This window comes from Halyomorpha halys, unplaced genomic scaffold (genome assembly GCF_000696795.3).
Source record: "Halyomorpha halys isolate HHAL.00 unplaced genomic scaffold, Hhal_1.1 Scaffold59.1, whole genome shotgun sequence".
Lineage (NCBI taxonomy): Eukaryota > Metazoa > Arthropoda > Insecta > Hemiptera > Pentatomidae > Halyomorpha > Halyomorpha halys.
This window is the reverse complement of record NW_027109400.1, coordinates 850,890-865,310: the sequence shown is the minus strand read 5'-3', so window position 1 is coordinate 865,310 and position 14,421 is coordinate 850,890. Positions and strand designations below refer to the sequence as shown.

General features: G+C 30.7%; 1 protein-coding gene across 3 annotated transcripts in view; it reads right to left on the bottom strand.

The window, feature by feature from the left end:
- Window positions 1–6,262: 6,262 nt before the first annotated feature.
- LOC106692533 (phospholipid-transporting ATPase ABCA1) overlaps window positions 6,263–14,421 on the bottom strand; it is a 60,620-nt gene continuing 52,461 nt past the window's right edge. For all 3 annotated transcript variants that reach the window (XM_067047588.1, XM_067047589.1, XM_014438528.3), the window contains 7 exons: window positions 11,904–12,017; window positions 11,630–11,827; window positions 9,676–9,810; window positions 8,533–8,729; window positions 8,181–8,412; window positions 7,198–7,290; window positions 6,263–6,522 (listed from right to left, as the gene is read on the bottom strand). In XM_067047588.1, coding sequence (XP_066903689.1) covers window positions 7,249–7,290; window positions 8,181–8,412; window positions 8,533–8,729; window positions 9,676–9,810; window positions 11,630–11,827; window positions 11,904–12,017 — 918 coding nt within the window. In that variant the 3' untranslated portion in view covers window positions 6,263–6,522; window positions 7,198–7,248. The remainder of the gene's footprint in view (window positions 6,523–7,197; window positions 7,291–8,180; window positions 8,413–8,532; window positions 8,730–9,675; window positions 9,811–11,629; window positions 11,828–11,903; window positions 12,018–14,421) is intronic.

Sequence of the window (14,421 nt, the reverse complement as noted above, 5' to 3'; positions counted from 1 at the left end):
GAGCCGATGCATGTATTATTATCCCATTTCAGGAATTCCTTCTTTCCTTTGCTCATAATTGTCAGGTAATAATGAAGGCATAGCGAACCCTAAGGTTCCATGCCGATAACACCAATCCTTCTCTATACACATCCGTCCAAACCCAAGTCTTTCCAACAACACTTCGGTTGATTAATATTTATCTGTCAGTTTAGTTTTTATTATCTTTTTTCGGTCCGAATATTTTACGCAATACTTTATTTTTAAAAACCTTAAGATATTCTCCCTTAAGTATAAAATATCGCGTTTCGCATCAGTAGATAGCTGTAGGAAGGATAATAGTTTTGTAAATTCCGATTTTTCAAGTTTTTGGATAGAAGGCGCGAACTAAGCAATTTCGAAATTGAAAAATAACAAGCATTTCTCGCTTTTAACCTCATAATAAACCGCTAATTTATTCTCATTATTGCCACGTAGCCAGTAAAATGGGTTAATATGGCTTTACATTTGTATTTGTCATTTCTAACGGCCTTCGAATGTGTAGCTGAAGTCGCCTGCTAACTCGTCTTTTTTGTTTCCGAATATTTTAAGTAATAATTTATTTTCCAAAACCCTAAGATCTTCTTCCCTCAATCTAAAAGGCCGCGTTTCGCATGTGAAGATAACTGCAGGAAGGATAATTATTCAACTTTTTGGACAGAAGGCGCGTAATAAGCAGTGGCGGTAGTGCAGTGTAGGTCTTCCTAGGAGGATCCTTGTAGACACATGAGATTTTCAAGTTTTGTACGATAGTTACATACATCCTACATACATTAATTTTATTCTTTGGACATTTATTCTATTGTAAATTAATTATTGTTCCTTTCTTAGATTCTGGACTATAAGGAACATAAAGGATATCTAGACCATTTATCGCCGAAGTGAATTCATATTTCCCATGGCGGATTTATATTCGTGACCCTGGATGATTTTTTTTTTTGGGCCAAAGACGGATTTGTATAAGTAAACGTATATATTTATACATTATCTTTTCTGTCAAACTTATACAAATACAAAATAACAAAAAAAAAATCATTTTCCGTTTTAATCCACCAACTTCAAAAATAGAATAATTATGATTTCTTTGTGGTGAGCGGCATCACTGCAAGTATTTCCTGAAATTCAACATTTTATATATTTTTGGAACACTGACCTCTCATTCATAACCATAAACAAATATTGAATACAATAACCTATTTGAGTAATCTCTTAGCACAATGTTCACAGTTTGAAGTAGGTTCTAAAATCTTAAAAGTTTTGAAAACTGTGCGGTAGATCATGTTCTACCAAACCATTTTGAGTAAAACAACACTTGAAGTAATTAAGTTTTCCTGCCGAAGAAGGTGTGCATTTGTAAACCCATACATAAAAATAGTAACGATGTATGTAACCAAAACTTTCAATAGTAGAATTACCTTTATTCCTGCCATCTACGTTTCCGTGGACTCATAAGCTTAGTGGGCCTGGCTTCTATTAAGTGTTTAGTTCAATACACATCTCGGTAATGTGACTCTCCTTTTCAGTTTTGTGTTTCTACCATCAGTTAAAGTCACCGGTGTAGATGGCGTGGTTAGGGCGACCAAAGAGGGTAGTTTCGTAGACAAAAATAGAGCCATTGTAATATTATTTTTTTAGTAATTAAAATAACGAGGCAACTGTATATTCGAAATTAATTGACCAGTAGTGGATATGCAAAATATAAAACCCTCATACAACAGAAAATAGGCACTGACCGATAAGGGGATGTGAAGTGGAGACCTAGTAAAATCTAGCTCAAAGCCTTGATTTGAGAGAAAACCAAATAAAAACAGACATGAATGCTTTTAATTTGTTTTTCTGCTCAAATGAAGTAATTATAAAACTGATAAAATTCAAGAATTGTTAAAACCCTTGCTTTGGTTTAATCTTTTATTTCTGTTAGATATTGTGAGTTCAGATACTTGACTATGAATGTTTGAATCCTCATCCTTCTGCTAATGACCACATATTTTGTTGTATTGGTATTCATTTCGAAACCTATTTTATTTCCAGCACCCACCAGCATTGTAGTATTTAATTTTTGCTCAGAGAGTTCAGTTATTTATGTGATGAACAGATGGTTTGCTGGTCAAGGAAAAATGTTAATTTTCTATTTTAAATTCTTGATTTTGGTATGTTTTGATGTTAGAAGCTTCATTTGTGGAAAAATGACTATCTCCAAATCCAAGTAGAAGGAAGTGTCAATAAGTTGTAGCTTGCAAAAGGTATAATAAAAATGTTAGAAAGAAGATTGACTGATTCCATGGAACCTAAGTATCCAGGAATTGCTATTAACTTCAGGAAGTACAATTAGAAAAACTTGGACTAAAATATATGGTGAAATATAAATTGAAGAAAAAACAAGCAAACAATTCACTGACTTCAGTCCCTTTAAGGCATGAAGGCTTGCTTATAAAAGGTTATATTACAGAAAAGAAAATTACTTTCTCCAGGAACGAGAAATGCTGGAGGTAAGTTGTGTAAAAGCTTATTTGAATTTATCTAACATAAAACAATTATCAATCGACTGTAAAGCTAACCAACTATTCAAAAGGTGTTATTTTCTGCCCAGAAATCAATTGCTGCTAAAAGAGAACTTTGAGTACAAACCAGAAGATAATGATGTAATAAAATAGAAGAATGCTTTCAAGAAGTCCCACTAGATAAAAATTTGAATTTCCCTGTGGATATTAATCTTCAATAACTCGGACGTCATTGATTGACTAAGGGTAATTTTATATGAAGATCTATTGCAATCTATATAGTTTCTGCTAACGAAAATGAGCTAGGAGAAATGTAACTTGGAAAACTTAGTATTAAGCATTAGCAATGGTCTGAAATAAATTATGGATGAGTGACTTGCAGTTTGGTGAGCAAAAGAAAGCTTGAAATGCTAGTTCCATTTCAAAATACTGGTCTGAGTAAGGTTACACGTTCCAGCTGTGTCAACAGTCAATAAATAACTACATCAACTGTAATAACACTAAACAAAGTTTAAAACTACACAGTTTGGATATCGGTTTACACGAATAGCTCAAAGGGGTAGAAATAACCCTCTATCGTATCTTACAATCATACTCTCTTATTTTGTCATACCACCACATTCAATGCATAATGTAAAACCTTTTGGAATCAACTGTCCTGTTTACAATATGTTGCCGTTATATCATCTACACTGATTCTGAATCTACCCTTCCACTCCTTTCAAGATCTCTGAATATCCATTAATAATTGAACTAAATCTTCATTTAAAAACATTAAAAGTTCAGGTTGTATGATCTTGGTTTCATGAAAATTAACAAGAATAAAAGAGAGATTTGTAGGCGAAATCGTGACAAAAATAGGGTTCTATGATGAATACCAAAATTTAATGTCTTGATTATAAGCAAATGGATGGCTGTAATAACGCAGTGTATGGTCCACCTAAAATATAAATCATTTTAAAAACAAAGTAATGATGGTGCAAAACTCTGAGACACAAATGGAGGGAAATTGGAATTAATCTCAGAGCAAAGTGGTAGCATGTACCTATCTCAAGAATAACCATACTCAGCTCACTCATGAACACTCAATTGAAAAATAAGATAAACCAACGTATAATTACTGCAGGAAATCTACCAACTCACTGGGAATACAAATTATAAATTCCTTGGTTCCCTACAGATTTAAAGCACATGTAAAAAGAAAAACTACTTCACTATTCCCTTTTTTTTTAGAAACTAAAAATTTAAAACAAAACAATAAAAATCTGAAGTATGGAAATAAATTAGATCTGAAAGCAATTTTCATGTTTTTATTTAACAGCTGTAATTTTAACATATGTAACATTTTGTGGCAACCATTAAAATTAAAATTTAATTTATGTGCAAAGAGCCTTAGTGGTTAAAACACTTTAAAATTATTAAATAAATAATTAATTTAATCTGATAAAATTGTCTCTGCTCGATCAGCTAAGACAATATACACCACACATATGACTACCAACAATTAAACCTCATACGGATCTTATTACTTTTCTGGCGTATTTTGTTGCTTAGAGCAACAAAAATTGGAAAAGAATCCAGCCCATGTTCTGCCATCAGTTAAATAAATCGACAACTCAGAGATTTAAAGTTATATTCGTGTACGCACTGTAATTTGAAGAGAGGTGTGAGATACCAGGACTCTTATCTTATCTCTAGATCTTTTACTATTAGTCCTTCCTCTTCTATTGGATTCCAAGATTAAACTTTATTTTAATTCTTCCTCTCTCTTGCAGGCACCCTTTGCCAGCCAGTAGGCTGGTCATATACTTGAATCCACTACTCAGCAGCCTGTTTCACTCCTGTGCACTCATTATCTTATTAAGTTACACAATATCCAATCTCCAAGTTCCATTCCACATAGAAAACTTCAAAAACAGGGTTGTTGGTTTATTATTCTGTTTTTTATTGTTGTCTTGCATTGATAAGTTGTGATTAAGACAGATCATATGCTGAACTTGAACTAATATTTAAGAATAGTAATGTCAGCTAGAGAAATTTTTATTGTAGTAAGTGGTCTCAACATTATGGACATCCACATGCACTATTGTCATTGAAACCGTTTTTCCACGGCAGTGAGAAGAATTCTTCATGCCAATGATAACATAAAATGTGTTTTTTATTTACAATATAAAATTCTATTAATTCAATTATTTGTAGATTTTCCAAAAGGCTGAAAGAGGAGAGGTGAAATAATCTACAAACAAAATCCAAGGATAAAGAAGATGAAAAAGAATGATATAAAAAGGCAATGAAAATGAAATTTAAATGGAGATGGTAAAATAAATGCTTTTCCTATACATTTTATTTCTATTTAATTAATATATTATGTTAATTATGAATTATATTATATCATAATATAATTCTTCTTTTTATTAATATCAAGTAATACATTTGATTAATTTCTCTAGTAATTCTTTTTTTAACCTTCAAGAAAGAAAAAGAATTTTTTTCAACAACTAATATAATTTTATCAACAAAAAAATCAACATGTTCATTGAGAAGTTTCTACTAGGATATATTTAATCAATTAGAGAATTAATATATTTAACTAATTTTTCTAGCAATACCTTTTTAATCTTAAAGATAGAAAAATAAATTTTTTCAACTACTCTATGATTTTAACAAGAAAGAAATGAATATGTCCATTACAAAATTTCCACTACATTTTTCATTCAAGAGTATGAAAAAAAAACATTTTTAATAGGTAGTTCTATTTTCATTATCATGGACTAGGCTTTTTTTAAATTTTATTTTATAACCAATAAACTGTTGAGTTTTTGAGCCTCAAGTTAGCCCTAGATTGATAATCAACCATTTACGTTTCTCATTCTGTCAGAGATAAGAAACTACCCATGAGGGTGTAGTCCAGGATCGAGCATTTACCCTAGATATTTTAAAATCCTATATCAGCAATCTTTATAATGCAGTTCACCATTACCCTCCTCTCCCCCCCCCACATTTATATTCATCAGTCACAAACCTATTTGGCTGTTCCTCCTGTTACTAGTATTGCCCAAGATTTAGGAAGACCTAGATAGGGTAAATGGCCAGGGAATATCAAAAAGGACTACCAATCCCAAAGTTTTGATGCAGATAATTGGTGCTTACCTGTTACCGACTTCCATTAAAACTAAATTCCATTTTTATCTTTAGCACCATCTTTCCCACTTAGGTCCTTTTTATCTTGCTATATTTTAATTGTTATTATACATATAGTACTGTACTTACTTTTTATTCATTATGGTTGCTATCTTGCTTTTTGTACTTCACCTTTTATGAAGACCTGCAATTGAGGTCAAAACACCGGCACTAATAAAATAAGTTTTCCTTAGCTGTGACCACTGAGTGCACTCCCAACCATCTCCTCATAATCAGAAACATTTTTGTGCTTCTACACTTGGCATTTGCGATGGTTCATCCTCCAAATGTAATAAACAATAATTAAAATATTAATGCAAACATGGAAGTTAATGTTCTTTTGGATCATTTAGGCTCTATTAATAGTGTCATGTGGAAAGCTCTGAATGTAACAGTTATAGTTTATTTATATTTCATAATTTTTATTTTTTGAAAACAAATAAAACTATATATATCTTTGCAAAGTAATAAATATTCTAGAAATTAACAAATTTTTTAAAGATATTTAAATCAATCAATACTGAAACTAACAACTATTTGATAAAATTGTAAACCTTAATAAATGAAAAGCTAACAGTTTCTCTATATTTATAAAATAAATATAATAATTATATACTCCTTATTGTAGATATAAAACAATAATACTTTTTATTCAAAATTGCATGAAAACTGCATTTGATGAGGTAGTAAAATGAAAATTATTCATGAATATCAAGTATTTTTTAAATAATTTCATCGCTTCATTCAATGATACTTTTCAAGATAATTATGTGAAGCTAGGAACGCTGTCCTCTGATGAAGAAATATATTTGACATTCCTCATCTAAAAATAAAGTAAATCATGATTAGTATAAGTCTATAAACAATTTCATACATTAATATGTTATATGCCAAGTAATTGATAAAAACATTAACACTTAAAGTCCCTCTTACAATATAAAAATCTATTCTGATTTAATGTTATAAAATAAGGGAGAGGGAGGTATTTACAGGGCAATACCCTATTCTAACCGTGGTGGAGGGGGCAAGTTTTCAGTTTTAGAGACTACAACAGAAATAAAAGTCGGTTCCCGGGCTGGATTCGAACAAGCTTTACTACAAACAGTCCTAGTAGTTACTGTTAACATGTGAGGGTGTGATGTTGATCATGTCGTGGCCAGGCTCCTTACAGTGCCTGGTTCAGAATTTTATGGGTTCAATTCCCACTCCATCTGGGGCAATCAATAATGATTTCTCTGTGGTTTCTAAGAAATGAATCTTCACACTTCCACTCTAGTTCATAGGCAGTGGTGACCTCTAGGTAGTCCTTAGGGGTTGGCAAAGAGAGCCAATAGTTCCCCCACTAGTACTAGCACTACTTACTAGTTGATTGTAACTCAATAATTTTTAGATAATTAAAATAATCAACTCGTAAAATCAATGTTTAATTATTTATTGCTTTAATAGGCATACACCAGCAATTCAAAAAAAATTAGATCAGTTAAATTAATACATTTACCTGAGCTGAAGAGGACTGACACAGTTTTAAGAGAGATAAAAACCTGGAAGATCACTTTTCTTCAGGGACATTATTAGCAAATGTAAGAAAAACCTGGAAATTTCGATAATTCAATTAAAATCTACATAATATATTGACATTGAATTTTTTTTTACATAACATTGAAGAAATCGCCCTAATTTTGAGAATAAGTAGCATAGTCAAATATTCAAATTTAACAAAAAAATTCAGAGGATCTGGCAATACGAAAATTGTCATTTTTCGTACAGACAGATGTTTCATGGGTACACCCAGTACTAAACAGAGTAGGTACCTTACAAGAACAAAAAGTAATTGATATTACAATCACCATGATTTGAAACTGCAGAAATAAAAAGACAATTTTGATTACTAATTTTAACTATTTGATGAACCACTGTAATAATTATAGTGGTCCAAAATTACAATAACTAGTTGGACTAAAGTAATTAATTGCAAATACTAATTACAATCAACTATAATTGCAATTACTTCTTGCTCAACGATACCTTACAACTATCAGGAAATAAATCAAAGTATAGGGCTGACCATAATATTTCCTAATATTATTATAAGATTGTGAATCAGACACCTCTACTACCACCTCCCACCTTAACTCACCATTGCGAGTTTATTAATCCAGGAATTATTGTAGGCATTAATGAGTTAATTCCTTTTTAGAAAATTATTATTAACTTTTATGAAATATTATTGTTCAAATCATGTCAGATTTCCTCACGATGGCCTCCTGATTTACTAACCAAGTGCTATAGACCTTTTTAATTTGTTTCTAACATTTAAGACAGGTAATTTTTTACTGCTATGGGTACTTTTTTTACTAATATTAGTATTTGAGTATTTCAAAGTTTTTTTAAACAGACTACTTAAATTCCAACTTTATGTTAAATTATTAAACATACTTATGTAATATTATTAAATTTTACCTTTAATATGTATACACTAACCTCCTCAAGTGTTGTTTGGGAAACTGAATAATCTAAAAGTAGAGTTGTTTTTTTTAACTTCTCCATTTCCCAAAACAGTTGTGAAAGTCGTAGTCCCATTATTTCATACCGCAACTGGTTACTATGTTCCTCAACCAATTTAGCCGAAGGAAATAAGCTCGTTATATGCATCTTCAGTTTAATAATGTTTTGCTCTTTGCATCTTATGATGAAGCGATAACCCCTACCATATCTGAACAAGAAACAACACAAATATTTCAAAGAGATAATAAACAATTATATTAAAATATAACATATAGTTAGTTCATTGTGAATCCGAAAATTTATAACAATGCCATTACAATAAACTTACTTCTCTTTGAGATGCTGTGATGTACCAAAACACCTAAATGTTCCAGAGACCATAACAGTTAATTTGGTACAAAGGGCTTGGCACTCTTCCATGCTGTGTGAAGTTAATATGACACAACCCCCTCCTTTAATAATATCTTGAATACAAGACCACAAAAATCTTCTAGCCTTAGGATCCATACCACTAGTAGGTTCATCCTGTATTATCAACACAACAGAGAAATATTTCAAATCCATATTTCATGCTCAGCATACTTAATAATGCTTAAACAACACATCTCTCACTTAAATAGTTTGATGAAGGTTATTTTAAAAGAAATTTACTATACCATAGTTGTTTACCAGAGCATTTCCATGCTATTCCGTTTCTGTCATACAGGGTAGTTATCATACAAGTTACCAGTCTATTCTTACCAGAGTGGGATTCATTCTATGAATCTGCCACGAAAAAAAAAGTCAATCCGCCAAGACCAGACAACAGACTTGAGATTGCTAAGGTAAGGTCTCAGCACCCTTGGACATCAAGACTTTTAATGTGTTTAACCAGTAAGTTTGTAGGTACATAAATAATTTTTGAACCAACAGCACAACCAATTATCAAGTTTTATGGCTCATACTACTTAGCTCTTGTAAATTATTTGAAACAACTTGAAGTCAAAATACTGAAAAAATATAATATTAAATACGTTCAGCCCAGTGATTTTCAACTTGTAAAAGTCTGCAGACTACTAAGCCTGAAATTGAACCATGTACGGACCACCCCCGTTTGCTACTTAGGGCAAAGAGGGGTTTCCCCAGAAAAATGTTTGAAAATTAAAATTGCATTTACCAGCTAAAATCTTTCAACTAACATTCAAACATCAAATAAGGTTCGAAGAAGTTTTTTTTCAGAAAAGGGATACATTTCTCATATATTTATCTGTTTTTCCCTTTCCAATTCGATTGAGCTATTAATTTTGAATCATATGGTTGGATTCAAGACCAGTGCTATCCTTATGGCCTTGGGAACACTACAATATCATTATATTAGTAAAGTATCAGTAGATCCGTCAGTGTCGATTTCATTCATTATAGTGTCCATTTCATAATATAAATTAAGAAATATAACATAAATTTGAAAAAAGTAATATACACATAAACTTACTAAAAATATTAGTGGTGGATTTCCAATAAGGGCAATAGCAGTGGATAACTTGCGCCTGTTACCACCAGACAGAGTACCAGCAAGCCTCGATGAATAATGAAGTAAGTTCATTTGTTCTAAGCAATCTTCAACTCTCTGAGAAAAAAATTATATCATGAATATAATACAAATTTAATAGTTCAGTTGAGAGGAAAGCAAAGGTGAATTTTTTTTTAAATTATTTCGATAGACTATGTGCAATACAAAGGAACAGGGTAGAAAAAGTTTGATCATGATTGAGTTTGATGTATGTTACAAATCATTCTTCTTTTTAGTTATCTTAATTATGCCTAGGTTGAATAAAGATAAACAACTTTTAACACATAAAATAATTTAACAACTTTAAAACAGCAAATGATTATTGAAACAAGAGAAATCTGTTGGTGATAAAAGTCTGATGCGATGGATGTTTTAAAACAGCTATTGCTTCATTATTCAGGATATATTTATACAAATATTTTTAACACATCAATAATTGAAACTAAAATCTGATTTAACAACCATGGAAGTAGCAAAATTCTTTGTTATCAAATATTTCATATTTATCCACTATTTATTACTATAAAAAATGAGAGATGATTATTTTTCAAATAAAGAATATCAACTTTGTTCTTGCTTATAATACAACCGTTCAACAAATGATAATGAAGCTGTAAATACGCGTCCAGACGGTCTCGGCTTTTTCTTATTTAAACTCCTGTTTTTATTTTTACTTTTTTCTCCTTTTGTTATTCATCAAATTCTATAATATTTTTTATTTATCCATTATTTACTACTGCTAACAATGAGAACTGTTTATTTATTTTAAATAAAATCTTCAAATTATTATTATTTACTTTGAATGTTCATGTGTCAAAAAAAAAAAAAATAAACAAAATAGAACTTCAATGCCTCTATTCTCAAATCTTTTGCTTGTAAAGATCCTTAACTATTAATATGAGAAGACTACTTCAACATCATCTTACCTTTCATACTAATTATTTTTTTTAATTTTCAATGAAATTAAATCTCTTCAAATTTCAATTTACTTTAAGGGCATAAAATATCTTCATATGAATTATCCTTATATCTAGGTATATCTGTCCTTATAACTAGATATTCTTCAAAGCACAGGTGACATTTTATATATACCACCTTTAATATGTTAAATAAAAGTTATTATCAATTGTTTCCAAAAATAGACAGATGTTATAACATAATTAACAGCCAAACTTTTTTTTTTAATTTAAATTTTATTACCTATGCAGGTAATTAAACATATTATTTAGTTTGTACAAAATAAATTTAAAATATTGACAAAATAACTTTAAAATAGTATTTATTTAAAGGATTAGGATTTCTGGTAATAATTAAAAATTTAACATAAGATTTAATTAATTGTACACAATTTTAGAAGAATTTAATATAATTTTAGTGAACTATATAAAGCTGAACAGAGGGACACAGTACCCCCAAAAACGTCCAAGACGAGAAAAAATATATGGATTAAGAACCTTTGTGTTATTAGTTCTAAAATGTTTTTGATCACAAAGCAATTGTTATATATTTAAAATTTATAAAAAGCATAAGTCATATGATGAAACAAATGAATAATATTATTGAAAGAATTTTTTTTCATCTCTATGGAAACTAATTAGCTAACTAAGGCAGACCCCTAAGGTAATAAAAATAAAAATACTCAACTAAATAGCACATATTTGGAGAATGACTCATTTACTACATACAGGAACACAGTAATGTGCATTAGTAAGTGCATAACCACATGTGATTGAATTTGAGATTTATAATTTTTAAAAATTTTAAATCCTACCATATGTGCTAGTTAATTAACCTATCCTACGTAGTGAAAAATTTAAATCAATACTACAAACCATCAAAAAAGTAATTAAATTTAATTTATATAAAAAGCACTTACTCTATTTAAAACAGTAGAAGGTACATTTCTAATGCGGCCATATAGAATAAGATGTTCATACGGAGTAAGGAGAGGATCTAAGGCATCAAATTGCGGACAGTAACCGAGAAGAGACCGAACTTTACTAATATCCTTGTTAATACTATAACCCATCACTGTCGCATCCCCAGTTGTACATGATATTACGCCTGTTAGCATCTAAAAAAGAAAACCGTTTAAAATGAGAAAATTAGGATAATTTTATCATCATTGTGAGAAATAACAAATATTAAACCTTAAAAGTGGTTGTTTTGCCTGCACCATTCAAGCCAAGAAGACCAAAACATTCTCCGGACCTCACACCACAAGATATCTGGTTCACTGATGGAATTTTACTTCTTTTATAAACCTGTAAAACAAGTATCTAATCATCAGTTGAGTGGATCTTTAACTCATTTAGAATGAAACTAAAGAGCAATATTGATATTCTGACCGAGAGTGTAAGGTGATAATTGATAGAATGATCATACGAATCATGAAGTGGGATACTTTGGATGAATGAGTTGAGATTGATTTATTCCCAACAGTATGAAGTTAAGAATTTACCAACTGAATAAAAATAAATTCAATAAAAAAATTGAAGGGTGCAGTTGAAAAATGATCAGTTTAATTTTTTTTTTAAATTTGAGTATTCAAAGTCTTCTGTTGGGGTTTAAATGAAATTTTTTTACACAGCTATCCATTCATTTGATAAAATGAACTGAGTCTTTAGTATTATAAAGAAACTGATATGCTATATTCTGGAAGAGATAGAACTAGATTACCCTATTTTATTGGATAAAACATTAAGTACAAAATATGGCTCTCATCATTTTCCTCCAGTGCCATCAGCTGCTAAAATAAAATGGGAAGATTCCAACCACATAGCCTTGTGTTGCTAAAAATACCTATAAATGAAAAAGTAGCCAACACATTTTGCATTGAGCATAAAACTGACTCAAAGGAGTGTTTACACAATGTTAATTGAATACCAAGACAGTTGGCAGGAAAATTAACTGGCATATTAGTAAAATTTGTACTTGGACAGGACAGTCAACTGGCACGCTAGTTATATTTTTTTTTCAAAATTTCATTATTGTGGTCATCTTCAGCAATATATGCATATTGCAAGAAGGAATAAATGCTATTGTTGGTTTGTTGATTACATCTTTGAATAAAGGATAACAAAAAAAAATAACCAAAATGGGTAAGAAAATGGATATTAAAATAAATTATTTTATTTAATTCTTCTATGTATTCTTTAATTTTTTACATGAACATCATTTACTTGCTAAAAAAAAACCTTATTTTTATAGTCTTGAAATTTTAAATTCCAATGAATTTAATAAAAATAATTTGGTAATTTTTTAGATTTCCCCTTTCTCCGCATACACTTCCAATTAGTTTTGCCATATTATTAATCTACTGGCACCACTAATAGTTAAAAGATGTTCTAATCCACTGCCTTAGGGAAATATAATTGTTTTCACTTTATCTTCTATGTTTACAAAGTACAAATGCAATACTGCATTCATGTCATTGTACCAGTGCCAATCAACAAAAATTGTCCTTAATAAATGCATCTTCAACACGTAATTATGGCAAGAAATGTGTTTTTATAGACATCCATTTTAGTCTATTTACATACTTCTCTCTTGCTCAGCAAGTCTTTCTTAAATCACCTCCCAGGCCTCTTTACTTTTATTCTTGTCCATCCAGCTAAGTTCATTTGTGAGCACCAAAGTACTTAAAACTTACCACTTTTTCCAATTGGAATCATTAAGGTGAAATATCCTCTCACTTCTTCCATCTCTCCTTACAATTCTCATAATCTTAGTCTTTCTAGTATTAATTTATATATTGATAATTGACAACTTATCTTGAACAATTAATTGGAGGTTTCGTTCATTGTTTCCAAAAACCACAAAATCATTTACAGAAGCAAACAGAGAGAAAAATACGGATCTTGAGTATCAGTAACTACTGGATTACTTCTGTTTTAATTATTATATATGGTTGGCAAATAAGTCCTTTCGGATTTTGTATTTATGTTTTGTTTATAATAGTTCACATTTTTCTGATGCAATTAATCCCAACAGAGGATTGTTTATGCTATTTGTAATATGTAAACAGTTATGTTTGCTGACACTTGTTAAGATTAAGTCAGTATTGTGTTTGTGATCCAGTTGAGAAGATGGACAGAAATATTGTGCATTATAGGCATGGAAAGCTCAAGAGAGGATAAGTAACAGAATAGCAAAGTGATGTCCAGAGGCCACAGTTTCAGTTCTGTAAACCAGTTTCTGGTTTATACAAAAACCTGAGAATTCTGGTTACAGATGATAACAAAGTAGAGAGCAAAATAGAAGCGAGGACAGTAGCAGGAAATATATATTATTTCTTACTGCAGAAAACACTGAATTTTAGAGCTCTCTCTAAAAGGATGAGAGTGGTCATTTACAAAACCATCATAAGGCCAGTAGTGATCTATGGGGGAGAAAAATAGCCCTTGACAAGAAAAGCAGAACAGATGCTCAACTCCTGGGAGAGAAAGGTATTGATAAGGGGAGGAGTCTCGGAGAATGGAGTTTGGAGAAGAAGAAGGAATGAGGAGCTGATAAATCTGTACGGGGAACCCAGCATTGTGGCGTTAATTAAAAGAGCAAGATTGAGATGGTTAGGACACGTTAAGAAGATAGCAAGCCAGATGGAAAACAGAAAAGAGGAAGTCCCCGGATCAGATGGCTGGACGATGTGGAGGAGGATTTGAAACT